This window comes from Juglans microcarpa x Juglans regia, chromosome 7S, assembly GCF_004785595.1.
Source record: "Juglans microcarpa x Juglans regia isolate MS1-56 chromosome 7S, Jm3101_v1.0, whole genome shotgun sequence".
NCBI classification, from domain to species: domain Eukaryota; kingdom Viridiplantae; phylum Streptophyta; class Magnoliopsida; order Fagales; family Juglandaceae; genus Juglans; species Juglans microcarpa x Juglans regia.
In genome coordinates, this window is record NC_054607.1 from 2,885,204 (window position 1) to 2,900,303 (window position 15,100).

General features: G+C 33.2%; 1 protein-coding gene across 2 annotated transcripts; it reads right to left on the bottom strand.

Moving 5' to 3' along the window:
- Positions 1-9,232: 9,232 nt before the first annotated feature.
- On the bottom strand, positions 9,233-14,588 carry LOC121241219. Of its 2 annotated transcripts, none has more exons than XM_041138906.1 (6): positions 14,446-14,588; positions 14,223-14,308; positions 12,610-12,745; positions 12,051-12,484; positions 11,140-11,479; positions 9,233-10,473 (listed from the first exon to the last, which is right to left on the bottom strand). In XM_041138906.1, exons 3-6 carry the CDS (start codon positions 12,715-12,717, stop codon positions 9,394-9,396), a joined length of 1,962 nt encoding a protein of 653 aa, XP_040994840.1. In that variant the 5' UTR covers positions 12,718-12,745; positions 14,223-14,308; positions 14,446-14,588; the 3' UTR covers positions 9,233-9,393. The 2 variants fall into 2 exon arrangements, with proteins under 2 accessions (XP_040994840.1, XP_040994839.1); XM_041138905.1 differs by having other exon boundaries at positions 12,610-12,729; positions 14,222-14,308.
- Between the last annotated feature and the right edge of the window lie 512 nt (positions 14,589-15,100).

Genomic DNA, 15,100 nt, shown 5'->3' on the forward strand with positions numbered 1-15,100 from the left:
GAGGTTGTGAGACCTATCACTACAGAGAGAGCTTCCTCCGTGAGAGAGGAAAGAAGAAGACTCATGACCAGTTGATCATTTTGCTTCCAGGCAGTGAAGGTTGTGGAATCAGCAGTAGTAGAAGGCGTTGAATTTGAGCCTTCAACATAGCCATAAAGGTCTTGGCATTGCAGAAGAAGAACCACTTGACTGCGCCAAAGAAGAAAATTTGAACAACAAAGCTTTATAGTGATCATGTGAATCATGTTATTAAAAGAAAGAGTGGTAGAAGAGGTATCAGAGGCCATAGGATTGTTTGGAGGTTAATCCGAAAAGGCTCATGATACGATGAGAAAATTTAGACAGATATTTTGGCGAATAACCACTGCAACTTGCATGTGGTGTAGGAGTTTTTATTATATAGAATTCTTTACAAGTATAGAGTAGGTGCAATAAGTAGCTATGGCAGTACAATCTATATTTAGAACAAATCCTACACTATGATATTAGCTGTACAACATCTATCATGATTGGTGTTTCTATATATCACTCCTTCGTTATTGTCTCCAAGAATTGTGCCACAGTTATCGCCAATGATTATTGGATCCAGTGCTACATATAGAATATTGAACCTTATATATATATATATATATATATATATAGAGAGAGAGAGAGAGAGAGAGAGAGAGAGAGAGATGGATGTTAGCTAGGTTGCCCTTCCAAATATGCTTCCTAATGTATTATTATTTTTTATATTTTATTAATGTTAGAAAAAACACACACACAAATTCATTAATAGTAACTTCTTTAAACATTTTTAAAAAAATTATAAAAAGAATGCACTTGGAGGTATATTTGGAGGGCACCCAAGCATTTTTCATATATATATATATATTAATATATATATATATATATGGGTGATACCCGTATATGCAAGGGCAGGGTCACCCCTTCCCTGCACCCTGCCCTCGCATATGTGGGGGTGGTGTTTCCACCCCCGCCCCAGTGCCAGGGGGTAGGGGCGAACATCCATCCGCCCCTACCCCAGACCCAAATTAACTTAAAAGTTATTTCTAGGTCCCAGACCCAAATTATTATATAGTTTAAATTGTAAATTAAAATTAAAATTAAAATATATAACAATAATTTAAAAACTGATAACATAAAAACTATGTTATTAATTTTTAAATTTGTTAAACTTGTTTAGAAGAATGTTAGACTTGTTCACAAGATTGTATTGGATTGGCCACATAAGCCAATCTTTATATATGAAGCCAAGGCAATATAAGAGTCCTACTTGAGTAATGTGAGACTCAAATAAGACTCTTGTATTGCAATTGCTCAAGTAAAATTCTTGTATTGCCTTGGCCTCCTATATAAAAATTGGCTTAGGTGGCAATGCAACACACGTACAATTTTGGAAACAAATTTAACACTCTTGTAAACAAATTTAACAAATTGTAACATATATATATACTATTTGTAAAATATAAATATATATTTATATATATAAGTAATAAATATATAAGTAGGGTGCAGAGCGGGGGGCGAGGCCAGCGGGGCCCAGCCCCCGCTAGGTGCCTTCCATGTGAGGCGGGGTGGATCGGGCCAGGGTAGCGCCGGGGGGGGGGGGGGGGGGGGATACCACACACATTAAGAGTTACATGCAAGGTACATATTCCCTATCAAAAAAACTACTGTATTTTTTATACGGTAAATATGAATCTTAAGATGCATATCAATTAGAACCAATGTTTCAAATTTCGTACCGTACCGGTCGGTACGGCCAAAATTTTTCGTACCGGCCAGATACTATACCTGTTTCGTACCGGTCCAAATACCGGCCGTACTGGCCTCAATTTCGGCCTGCACCAGCCTATATTTCAGCTTTTTTTTTTCATTTTTTCAAACTACAAGCTTATTTTTTAATCCCCAATTCAGACTAGACTATTTATAATTTTTATATAATGTATTTATATATAGACTATTATTTTGGAATATAATTTTTATATATATATTTATATATATAATTTATTTATATATCAATTATCCCGAAAGGTTATCCTGAAACGCTATCCTGAAACGGTACCGGTACCGAAATATTTCGTTCCAGTGTCTTGATCAGTACGGCGTCTGGTACGATATTCAAAACATTGATTAGAACAACAAGTATGATAAATGTAAAGATAATCATAAATCTATCCAACGAATTTTACAAATGATTAAAATTATACTTGAAAAAAATGAAGGAAACAGAAAATGTAAAATTATTGAACATATAACAAATGAAATGTTTAGAACTCATTATATTGAAATCATAATAAGATATGCGTTATAGAGATGCACATAATAATAATAATAATAATAATAGTGTTCTTATAAATGAAAAAAATAAAATAATATTATTTTTAATTGTTTCATAAAACCACTATATATAATTATTATTGGAATGATAAAATGTAATAATAGACTATTCATTTAAGATTTAAAAAAGTATAATATTTTTTTTTTCAAATGAAAATAATATTAGTTTAAAAAGTGTTATTCACTATAATTCGTTGTTATGAAAAATAATATGAAGATAGATTATTAATAATTTTAAAACGATATCCTATAGTAATAGAATATTATTTTTTAAATTTGAAGACAATATTTTCATTTTTGGGCTTAAATATAATATTATTATTCCTTTCAAATTTGGAATTTCAATATCGATCTTAGAAAATAAAAGCATGTTCTTACCAAAATAATTTTTAAAGGATAAAAAGTGTTATTAATTATTTTAAAAACAATTTAAAAAATGCATTACAAATAGATTAATATGAAATGCTTTACCACAAAAAGAAAAGAGTGAATTTGGTAAATTAAAGACCAATTATAATAGATGCATAAATTGGAACCTAAAAATAATAATTACATTTTGTAAAATGAAAATATTATTAGTCCAATGACTATGATTTATTTTTATGAATTACTGTGAAAAATAATATGAAGATAATTGTTATTTTTTCAAATAATATTTTATATGAAAAATAATTTTATTAAAGAAATATAAAAAAATCTTAAGTTGTTAATTTATTCCACAAAAGTTCAATAAACCAAAATCTTCAATTTAGATTATTTGTAAGTTCATTATTATTATTATTATTATTATTATTATTATTATTATTATTATTATATTCTAACTAATATTGGAATCTTGAATTTCGAAAGTCATTCCCACTTATTTAACACTCACCGAAACTCCATGGAATGATTATAGAAAATTTAATTGTATTTTTAATGATAAATTAGAGGACAAAAATGTAATTGTATAAATGAGGGCAATAACGTAATTGTCCAAATAAGGATAATGTGAACTCCAAAAAAATATACTGTTCATGAGGCTATAGCCTCTTTTCTTGTATTGTAGAATAGATATGAGAAAAGCTTGAAACCGGTCGGGTGTCCATTTCTTTTTTACACCCATCAGTTAAAGTGCAACACGTGGTAGACTTACTGGACTTACGGTGAGTGCACATCTATGCTCCCCTCTCCCTTTTCCCTTCTCTCTTCCCTTTTTTCCTCTGAAGCTCTCCAACAAGGAGACAAACAAACATAGCCACCCAATCACCATGAGAGCCAAGTGAAAGAAGAAGCACATAAGATGTTGAAGAGGAGGCGCCAAAAGATGAGGCAGGGATCTAAGTAGTTCTATTATCCATAAATTGTCATTTTTTGTCGGTTGGTGATTAGAGATTTGTAGTGTTCTCCATTTTTTACTTCTTGATTTTTTTGTGGATTTTCATTTTTTACTTTTCTCATTGTTTGGTATTTTGGGATGCCTCTGCTATTCTAGGATGCATTTGCCTTTGCCTCTATTCTCCCTCTGCTATTTTGTTTTTTTGGTGATTAGAGATTCATAAGTTTTTCTTCATTTTTTACTTTTTTTCATTTTTTAATTTAATCTCTTCAATTTTTATTGTGCGTATGAAGTAAATGTCTGTAAAATGAGAGGAATCGGTAAGAGAATTGAGGGTTGATTTTCTGGTTATCCTTTTTTTTTTTTTTTTTTGCTGCTTCGTCTCGCTCTCAGAGCTCTTTGCTCTCTTTCTCTCTCTCTCTCTCTCTCTCTCTCTCTCTCTACCTATTGTTACAAACAAGGAAAAAGCTTGAAACCGTGCTGGTGTCCATTCCACATACAAAAATGGTAGAAAACAAAATCACTCATGATTTCCCACATTGTATGAGCAGCGAAACAAAAATTAAAAGGCAACAAACAAAATCAGAGTAAAAGATGTGCTTATTTCTAACCTTAGGGAAAGCTACAAATTTCTTCAAGCAAAGTATGGCCACAAAGTTTGGTTGATGGGGCAACAATCGGAGGAAAGGGAGGGAGAAAGGGGGGTTTCGATGGGACGGTACTGGAGTAGGCCAATAGGGGTGGGGTAGGAGAAGACAGGCAGAATGGAGTTTATTTTACATAGAGAGAGAGAGAGAGAGAGAGAGAGAGAGAGGGGAGGAGGCCGACGGAGGTGGGGGAGGAGATCATGCACACTGAGAATATAAAAAGTGATCACCTGCATGTGGACTTATTGTCTATTTTATTGAAATTCATATGTGGCAGCTTCTCATTCGCCGGTGTAAAAATGGGTGTAGCACCCGACCGGCTGCAAGCGTTTCCCAATAGATATATGTTCCAAAGTTTGTAAGCCTTCGTGCCGTTCTCATTACTCGATCCAACCCACACATTGTCCTTGCGTACTGCCTAATTTGGAAAAGGAAAACACTACTTTACCTCCCACTTTGACCGCTCAAAGTGATCGCTTGACTTTTTTTTTTACTTAGTGATTAAAGAAGTGATTTTATGTGTATCGATGTATTTTTTTTATTTTTTAAAAATATTTAGATGTATTAAAAAAATGTGAAAAAAATAGAAAAAAAAATAGCTGGGCTGTAAGCCCAGCGGTAAAGGTGGGGCGGCATAGTAGCCCCACCCTTTGGAAAATAGTACCATGGTTGATCGTTAAAATATTAATTTTTTATATAAATTTTATGTTTATCTATTTTTTTTAAAGAAAACCTGTGAAATTTGTATATTCTAAAACTACAAAATTATAAATTATATCATTTCTCAGTTTTTTTATTGCGTGCCCGTATCATTTTTTTGTGATAATTTGGGGATGCTGAAGTGGTGTTTTCTGAACATATATATCTTGTTTATTTTCACATATGAAATGAGATGAGTCAGGATAAAAATTAAAAATTATATAAAATGTTGTTAGAATATATTTTTTTAATATTATTATTGAATTGTGATTTAAAAAAGTTGAATTGTTTATTTTATTTTGTATGAGAATTTAAAAAAAATTATAATAATTAGATGAGATGAGATGTATTATAAAAATAAACGAGATTTTATATAAACCAGTCAATTTTTACTTTTTATTATTTAAAAAGAGCATCATTAATAAACGGTTTTTTTTTTAAATACATTAATACACGGTTCGAGTGCAAGTTGCATGTGCGCGCGTTTCCATTATTGATAAATATGAAAAGGAAATAATGATTTTTTTTTAATTAGCTCTCTATATATCCATCCGTCAATTTTTTAAAAAAATAAAAAAATTATTAATGAACGATTTATTAATTGATTAATAAATATGATAAGTAAATAATGATTTTCTGGATTCACCGATATAATAAATAAGGCCCTACAAAATTGAAACAACGACGTGGTATTTATTGCACGATATATATATATATATATATATATATATATTATATATTAAAAGCAGCAATAGGCATATGAATAGGAATAAATAGTATTTTTTCGTCCAATTTTGCTCTCTATTTTCTCACGAAATTTTCATCATTTTGTGTTTTTCTTTCTCACATCGACTATGTAAAGTATCTTTTTACGGTATTTCACTTGTCTCTTTACAGCTTTTTTCTTATTCAAAGGTCAATAGAAATCTATTTCCTCTCACTTTCTCGTGTTTCCGGTGTCTTTTACTCCTCACTTTCTCACCCAAATTTTTAAGTTCTTCAACGTTGAAATTTCTCTTCTTGCCTATAAATCTCGTTGTTACGTAGGTATGAGTTTTCTTCGTCTCTCTTCTCAATTGAAGCTCTTTGAATTTTTAGAAGCTGTATAGAAAACTCACATGTATAATCTAGGTTAGCCTTCATTTGAAATAATGGGATCAATAGACATGCATCAACTTGGATGAAACCCGTCATTAAATCAAACAAAATAAACACTATATAATATCTGTTTAGATCTAAAAAAAATTGACGATTAGACGATTTAACTGTTAACAAACACCAAATGAAACAAGTATTATGTAATATCTATTTAAATAAAAAAAAATTGGTGATGAGACGATTTAACAAACAGAAACAAGTGAGATCTTAGAGATCCTTACACCGATGCATTAAGTGTGAGTTTGCAGGATGTGGAGGGTGGTGGTTGTTGTTAGTGGACATTGGATGGAACAGAGAGGTAAGAGGAGAGAGCACGATCGAGTCACGGTGAGACAAAGAGAGAGAGGGAGATGGAAGAGGAGTTGTGGAGATAAACATGGGGAGGAAGATGGCGGCAGCTACTGTTGGTGATGAGAGGATTTGACAGTGATACAAAGGAGAGAGTTGCAGAGAAGGTGACTTAATAACAGGGGAAGAGAGAGAGAGAGAGATTTGTGAGAGCTTCTAGAGAAGAAGAGGAAATTTTAGGGTTAGTGTGTTGGCTTAGACGGTGTCGTGTGGATTGATCTGCTACTTTAAATTACTTTTAGGTCTTTAGCTTTCCAGAAAGGTACATAAATATCTTACTATAATTACAAAGATTGCCATTAAAAATCATTTGCCGTGTCGTATCTTCTAAAAGTTTTGAACCTGCGTGCGTGCAGTATGACATAAGCTCATACGCATATATATAGCGCTCATATGTATATATATAGCTAGGCAGCTAGGCAGGCACAATTTTTCTTGTTAAAAAATTACAACCAGTCAATCAGTGTGTCTTGTTAGAAATAATGCTAGCTGTGTTGTTATGTATATATTCATGAAAAGGAGTCCAAATTAAATTAGAAACAACTAGCTAGCAAATAATTATATATATCATGTGATTACGATCAAATCATGTAGCTAGCTAGCTAGTATGCACATTAGGGGTGAAATACGGTCGGTCCAGATCAGAGAAACTGATTGGACCGAAAAAAGTAGTGGTCGGTTTCAGCCTAGGGAATGGGAAATTTTCAATCTTCGGTCCGGTCCCGGGGTGAGGGTTTCTCGAACTGGTTCGGACTGGACCGACCGAATAGGAGAAATATGTATTTATATATATATATATTATTTTATATAATAATTGTATAATAAATTATGTAATTTTCATCTAATCTATTCCAATTTACAATATAAAATTTTAAATGTGTATTTACAAATTAATATTCTATTAATTGCATATTATCAATTAACCTATTACCAATTCATCATTAACTAATTACTAACATCTACGTCTATGATCTAATTAAAGTTATTAGATAAATTTTTTTGTAAAATACATAAGTTGTAAGTAAATATAAAGCAATTAAAAATATTAATGTAAATTGTAATTAATTAATGTATGATATCAATTAACTAACCTATCACCAATACACCATTAACTAATTACTAACATCTACACCTATGACCTAAGTTGCAAGTAAATATAAAGCATGTATGGATAATTAAATTATTACGCTTATTGCTTCATAGACAAAATGTAAAAAGTTGTATATAGCTCATTATACATTAATTTAGAACTATCATAAATTATAATATATTGACATACTCTAAGTTAGTAACAAAGTAATAATTAACATCATCAATATAATTATAACTAAACTAAATCACTATAAGTTTATAACTATTATAGTATTAATATCACTATTAGTATAGTATATAATATTAGTAATAATTTAGTATCAGTGTATTATTATATAATATATAATATATATTCCATAATGTATAATATATAGCATTAGTATCACTATATCATTATAATATATATATATATACACTATATATATATATACACTATATATATGTAGGAGTAACACTATAATAGTATAATATATAGTATTAGTATATATTAATATATTATAAGAGTTATAGCATAATATATGTATAATAGAAGGCATATTTGATTCTCTGTTAGTATGACTCATGGTCAATCTTACACATTCGAAGAGAGGGTAATAAGGCAGCTCATGTGCTTGCCAAGAATGCTCTTTTGTCTTCTACATCCTCTGTTGATGTAGGCAGCATTCCCTCTTGTATTGTTGATTTCATTTGATGATTCTTATAATGAAGAAGTTTCCTTTCCAAAAAATAAAAGTGGCCTATTGCACAACCAAGTTGAATTAACATAAGGGTTAAAGGGTGGATGACTTCTTCACCACAGATAGTGCCACCCGAACCCCATTCATCGAACTTAACCATATTCGATTGTAACAAAATAACATAAAAAAGATTATGTCATATACCAACTCATGATTTGGCATTGTCCATCAACTGTCTTTTAAAATAATAGATTCAATAGTTTGTAGATAATATCGTCACGGTAGAATATAACATTTTCCGAAAAAGTCATGCTAGGCTGCTATCCAACAATGACTGTTGCACTAACATATTTAAATATTTTAAAAAAATAAAAAATACATCAATATACTAAAAGTCACTTTTTTAATTATTAAGTAAAAAAAATTAAAAAAAATAAATACATGAATGGTCAAAGTGAGAGAGTAAACTCAGATAACATATTAGCATTTTCCTTTCCAAAAATTGGTTTTTCATGAAAGTCAACTATTACAGCTAATTGACTTGGCTTACTCTTCGCAGATCTATCTAAAAATTACAACTCTGGTCAAATTCCTCATAGATATATGTAAAGATCATTTCTAAAGGATGAAACCATAATCTTAAACTGGTAAATTAGCTATGAGAAGAAAATAGAACTTCAAAAAACCTTCAGCATTTGACTGAACAAAATCATCACCGGCATGGCTATGTATCTAACAATATTACACTCCATATTATCATGTACATGGAGGTTAATTAGTCCTTCGAAAGCCAACTCAGCAAGAGGATGATTTTATATATGCTCAAGTCCATGTAGTTTTTCAGTTGCTTGTGATAAACATATATATAAAAATTTCCTGAGCAGGAGAACTCTAGGAGGAAAATGAAAAGATATTTGAAAGACAAACAAGAAAATGGATGGTCCCACCGCTTTACAAACCGTGACTCAATTCTACTCACAAAACCAAAGGGAGTACAAGATATTAAGGCACATCATTACAACACCATATTACACTACAAAACCTGTATGGTATAATCTTCTCGGTGAAGTTGTAATCTTAATAACATAACAGAACTTCAATCTTCGTCCTACTATCTATGCATATTCGGTCTAACATGATCGTCGTGAAACAACTTATCAGTGGGAGGTATCCCAGCTGCCCTACTAGGAAAGGTTTGCGGAAATCCTTCATTAGAGGGCATCCATGGTTGCAATTCAGATGATCGATAGGTTGGGTAGGAAGGATGGGTAGGATAGGAAACATTGCTGTATCTGCTGGAAGATGATTGAATCCTATCCAGGTTAGGATCAAACTGAGGCCTCTCGGTGGGAACTGTTGACAAGGTCTCTGCATATCGGCTGGTGAGATACCGATCAGAGGTAGAGAAACCAGATCCATTCTCCAAGTAGAGAGGGGGGATTAATCGACCACCTGCAGTTACTGCAGCACCCTTATCGGGGTAATAGTTGGCAGTACTAGAACCTGAACCAAGGAAGTTGACTTGCTTACTGGTTTCAACTGAAAAATCTGTTGGCACCCTAAAGAGCCCAGCACATCCAACAGGATTCTCCATCCAGTCCCCTGTGCTCGTAGCACGGACAGAAGGGCCAACAGCTTTACGAACAGATGTGCTCTCAACTGAAGGCACTCGAGTAATTTTTTGTTGTAGTGATGCCCTTGCTTGTTTAAGAGCTTCCAGCACACTACCCAAACCCTCAGATGGTTCATGTGGCACAATTGCATAGAGGTCATTTCGGCTCACTGAAGCATCTCCTTTAGAATCAGATGAAGACAGATGTGCTGAGTGGCTTCCAGGGGATCCATTGGAAAGTGGCACATGATGGGAGCTATGTGAAGCTTTATAGGTGTCGAGCCTCTCTTGATTTTGCATCCCCATAGCCATAGGGAATGCAAATTCTTGGGCCTCGCATTCAGAAGCAAAACTACTACTGCTATTCTGAGCCGGTGTACCTCCGATATCAACACATGAAGGTGCCAGAACACCATTGGGCTGAGTGTTGGACAGTTCTTTAGAGAAGCAAACATCTGTAACCTCTGACTTTGCGTCTGGGGCATAGGAGGAAAGTGTCTCGGCAGGGTATGGAGCTTGTCCCTTGACCTCATCTCTTTCCTCAGTGACATCTGAGTGATTCCCAGGATCACATGAATCCTAAATAATTTATGAGGAAGTTAGAATCCAGTGGAAGAACATTTCAATAAACGGGAAAAAAAGGTAATTGAGGAACTAACCACGTACAAACTGGATTCATATACAAAAACTAGACTCAAACTGGGAGAAAGAAATCAGAAATGAATGCTTGCATATAGCAAGACAGTAGTAGATCACAAGGGGAGGGATGCTTGCACCTTATTCATCTTGAGGCAGGGGTAAAATGAAAAACTTATGGAGCTAATACCTGATAAAGACTTGGACACCCATGCACTGAGGTCCAAATAATGCAAATGGAAAAGTACATCTATTAAGACAGATTAGTTAGCTTCTGGAGAGTGGAGACTGATGGCCCTATTTGTCCAGGATTATGGCTTAGGTAAGTACCTCCCTCATATGCATATATAAAATAGGGATGATGACACATAAAATCAACCAGCAGTAAAATTAGTTTTTCGATGGGCTAAATATTTTTGGTTGAATGCTAGCGACATGGTACCAAGTTCAAGCAAACCTCCCCACAAGCTCTAACAGAATAGCACTTCCTCCACTGAAAAGATGAGATGAAGGGTGTGGTTGTTATTCAAGACCCACTGTATGCATGTGTAACTTATGAATTGAAAGCAGAATCATTTAAATGGTTAAAACAGGTGTAAAGTGGCATACCGGTGGACTAGTATTATTTTCTCTGAACTTCTCTTCCCAGTCTCTTTGAGCCTTTTCCATTGCTTCATACCGGCCAATAAGTTGTGCCTGATCTTCTAGGGCTTTTTCCATATCTTTGTCTTTTCCATATTCATTATAATCAAAGTCATTATTTCCTACTTCTTTATGATTTTCTAAGCTACCTGGAAATGGACTATCTCGTAAAACTTTCTCCTGGATTTCAGAACCTTCATCCAGCACATTATTTGAGCAAATTGGAAAACCTTCCAAAGAGGTGGCTGCTCCATTTTCTTCAGAACCAACCTTGACAGGCTCTGTCTTGAATTCCTCAACAATAGATCTAGGAGCAAGAAAAACAACCATTAGTTTATTCTGGTAGAAAAGTGTTGAGAACTTAATAAGAATAAGAAAAATATAGTGTATCTACGCAATACTTAACATGAACCAAGAAAGTTGGAGCAGAATCTGACCACCAGATGGAAGGAAAAAAAAACTAGTGAACTAAACAACCATCTTCTAGTGGACAAGAAATACTTCAATTCTAATTAACATCATTTTTTCACCAGAAAAAGGTAGTATTGTTATAACCTCCTTTTTCTTTCCTACTTTTTTCTTCTATGGTTGTCCTCGTCATATATTACAGTCCGCGCATATCAAATAGAAACTTTATGAGATTGATGAAGTTGAGATAATCAAGTGTTATAGAGGCATTGTTAGGGCTGTATCCAAGTTTTTTCAGAAGTACATGCTCATAAATCCATAAATTCATTTTCAAATAATAGAAAAACCAGAATAAAATCAACTCCACGATTGTATTTCTCAGATTGATACAATGGGGGAAGAAGAAAATAGGATGTCATACCATTGATTGGGATTTAACAAGAAAAAAGAACCAAGGAAAATGAACTAACTTTGCCTCTCTGCGTCTTATCTGGCGGCATGATTTACCAGTACAATGTTTTGGGGAAGAAGAACCCGTTGAATTAAAACGGTTCCTTCTTTTAAGAGAAGATTCCTTGTACTTCTGAAGAGAACGTGGTGAATCATTGCGGCCTTTCCAAGACAAACTTCTACTGCGTACTGGAGAAGAATCAATGTCAGAACCTGAAAGTTCTTCTGATTTATTTCTGCTGCCTTTTGAATTAATTGAGCTCTCATCTTCTTTTGTAGATTTATGACCCGCTTCGGATTCACGTGGGGTTTCTTGGTCCGAGCTCAAATCAAAGTCTTCCGAAACATCACTTATGCCTTGATTCTCCAAAATGGCAAGAACGTCTGCTGTTGCCTTCTCAGCCCTCTTTCTTTGAAGAGACACAATCTTTAGTTGTTCCTCCAATGCTGCTACCTAATTAATATACATAACCAAAATCTTGAAAATTACTAAAGGGTGAAAGAGGGGGAGAGATTTCTTCACTCAGTCAACTAGAAAGGTTAACTCCACAGAATTCAGAAAAATACATTTAACCATACCCGTTTTGCCAGCTCATCAGCTCTCTGTCTTGCACTTTTTGAGACAGATCTTTCGGACAGTAACCTTGCCCGAAGGAATTCAATAGTCATTGCAGGTGAGTCCTCCATGCCAGAATTTTTTCCTGATAAACAAGGCCCGCCCAATCAAATAAAAGACTAAAAAATAATCCCAAAACCTATTTACATAATATAAAACTCCCACATAATTACCTAATTTTTTAATAAGTACACATAATTACATAATTACCATTTACTTTCAGCTTAAAATGGATAAGCAAGCATTGAATTGTGCGCCTATACATCTATACATGCATATTAATCATTAGAACCCGATGTCACCTAGGATACCGAACAAAACCATAATTAATCTTAGTTCTTTAATTTCTGAATAATTTCGAATCAAACTAAATTTCACTTTATCCAAGAGTCTGCCAAGGAGTTTAACAGTCTTTCTTACTGCTATTGCATGATTTATTTATTTATTTATTTTATTTTTTATCTAAACGATATTTTTGTACTAACAAAAAAAAAATACCAAAAAACTTTTTGATAGGTTAAAAGATTTTTTGATAGGTAAAAAATACCAAAACATCTATAAATTACTTATATTTAAAAAAAGAACTACATTTATGGGGAGTGGATACGGATTCCACCATAAATCTAGACATGGAGCTCGAACCACAGTCGTTAAATTAAAATAAGCAATGCGTACTTTACCAGCTAAGAAAAACCTCTATAATCTAGGACCATGGTTAGAGAATTTCCACTTTATTTGATGATCTACCAAGGAGTTTGCAAAACTTATCACCGATATTGTTTTACATACCCCCTAAAAAACACTTATGGGGAGTGAATAGGGATTCATTTCACCATAAATTGAGACATGATACTGGATCCAGTTGTTGGAAAAAATTAAAGCAAAGCCTATTTCACCAGAACCATAAATTAAAGCAAAATTGGATAGGAAGATTGCTAAATATTGTAGCACTGTGATCTGAGAAATTCATACCAGACCTTAATTGAAAATTTCACTTACCCTCACTTCTGAGATAGAAGCTGAATCCCCAAATTGTTAATATTTCAATGGAAACATTTTCTGAGACATTAACCAAAACTAAAAAAGACGGATGTACAAGAATGGAATTAAATTTCAAATGAAGAATTCCAACTCAATCAAGCCAGTCAGTAGCGTTGAATCAGTTGATTTACAAGCTAATTTTTTCAAACAAATATGATAGAAAAAATTTATTGTTTTGTTTCCCTGCATTTCTTCAGTCAATGTGTGAGTTTTTTTGAATAAGCACCGTGGTTTGAGTTAAACTATAAATCCAGAAACTCTAAAGGATATACGATTCATAAGCAACTAAACCACAAAAAAATTCCGGTTGATTGTTACGTTCGATTATTCTATTTCTTAACTTCTCCGGACCTCTCTCGGAAATCAAACAAAAGGGTATCTGACAGAACCTAATGCAAATTCTCCCAACAAGTAACAGTTACAAAACAAAAGTATATACAGCAGAAAATCCATAATCGGAAATCACCACAAACAATTAAAGCCCTAAGCAAAAGCACCAACATCATAGAAGCGGAAATACCCAGATGGTCATTACCTCTGATCTTGCTGGTCTTGGTCAGAATTAAGCGTTAGCAGAAAGATAAGCCCGCAAACAAAAAATCCCAACTTCAAAATCTACTTCTGCAACAAATAAAGACACAAATCACTTTGAAAATCAGCGCTTGTCTAGCATAAAAATAATGAATTGAACAGGACCCAAATGTGTGATTCTCATAAAAAGCAGAGAAATGTGAGAATTTGAGGAGCTTTGGCCCTACCTCAGGAGGAAAACTCCATGAACCACAACCGCGAGGACTTTTAGTTTCACTTGCGGAGAGAGAAGAGAGAGAGAGAGAGAGTTTGGTCCATTGGGAATGAACAGAGGAAGGTTCATTTCTCGACCATTGGAAGAAAACTGGGCCAAGAGGCAATGATTCTTTAGGTCCAATAGGGAAGCTTTGCCTTGATTTCTGTCCTTCTATTCTGCTAACTTTTGTTTTTATCTTTACTAATTTCTTCCACTCATCTCAACTTATCTTTAAATTCAAACAACACTTAAAAAGACAAATGATCTGTTTGAAATCTGATAAGTTTCATATAAATCTTTGTTAAAATCTCAAATAGATAAGTTCATATAAGTCTTTGTTAAAAACGTAAATATGACTTAAAAAAAAGTATAAAAAAATTATTATTTATTAGTGAGATTCACTTTTTTACAAAAAAAAAAAATATTTGTATAAAATTTATCTATTTGAGACTTTTAGCATTACTCTTTCTTTAATTTGTGGTTGTTTTTTATTTTTATCTTTATTTTCTAGTTGGTCAAGACTAATTTCACCTCGACATTTCTATTACTGAAAAGACAAAAATTAAAAAAATCCCTGAAATTGCTTTAGTTGACAATTGCATTTATTATTCGAGAAGTTATGATAT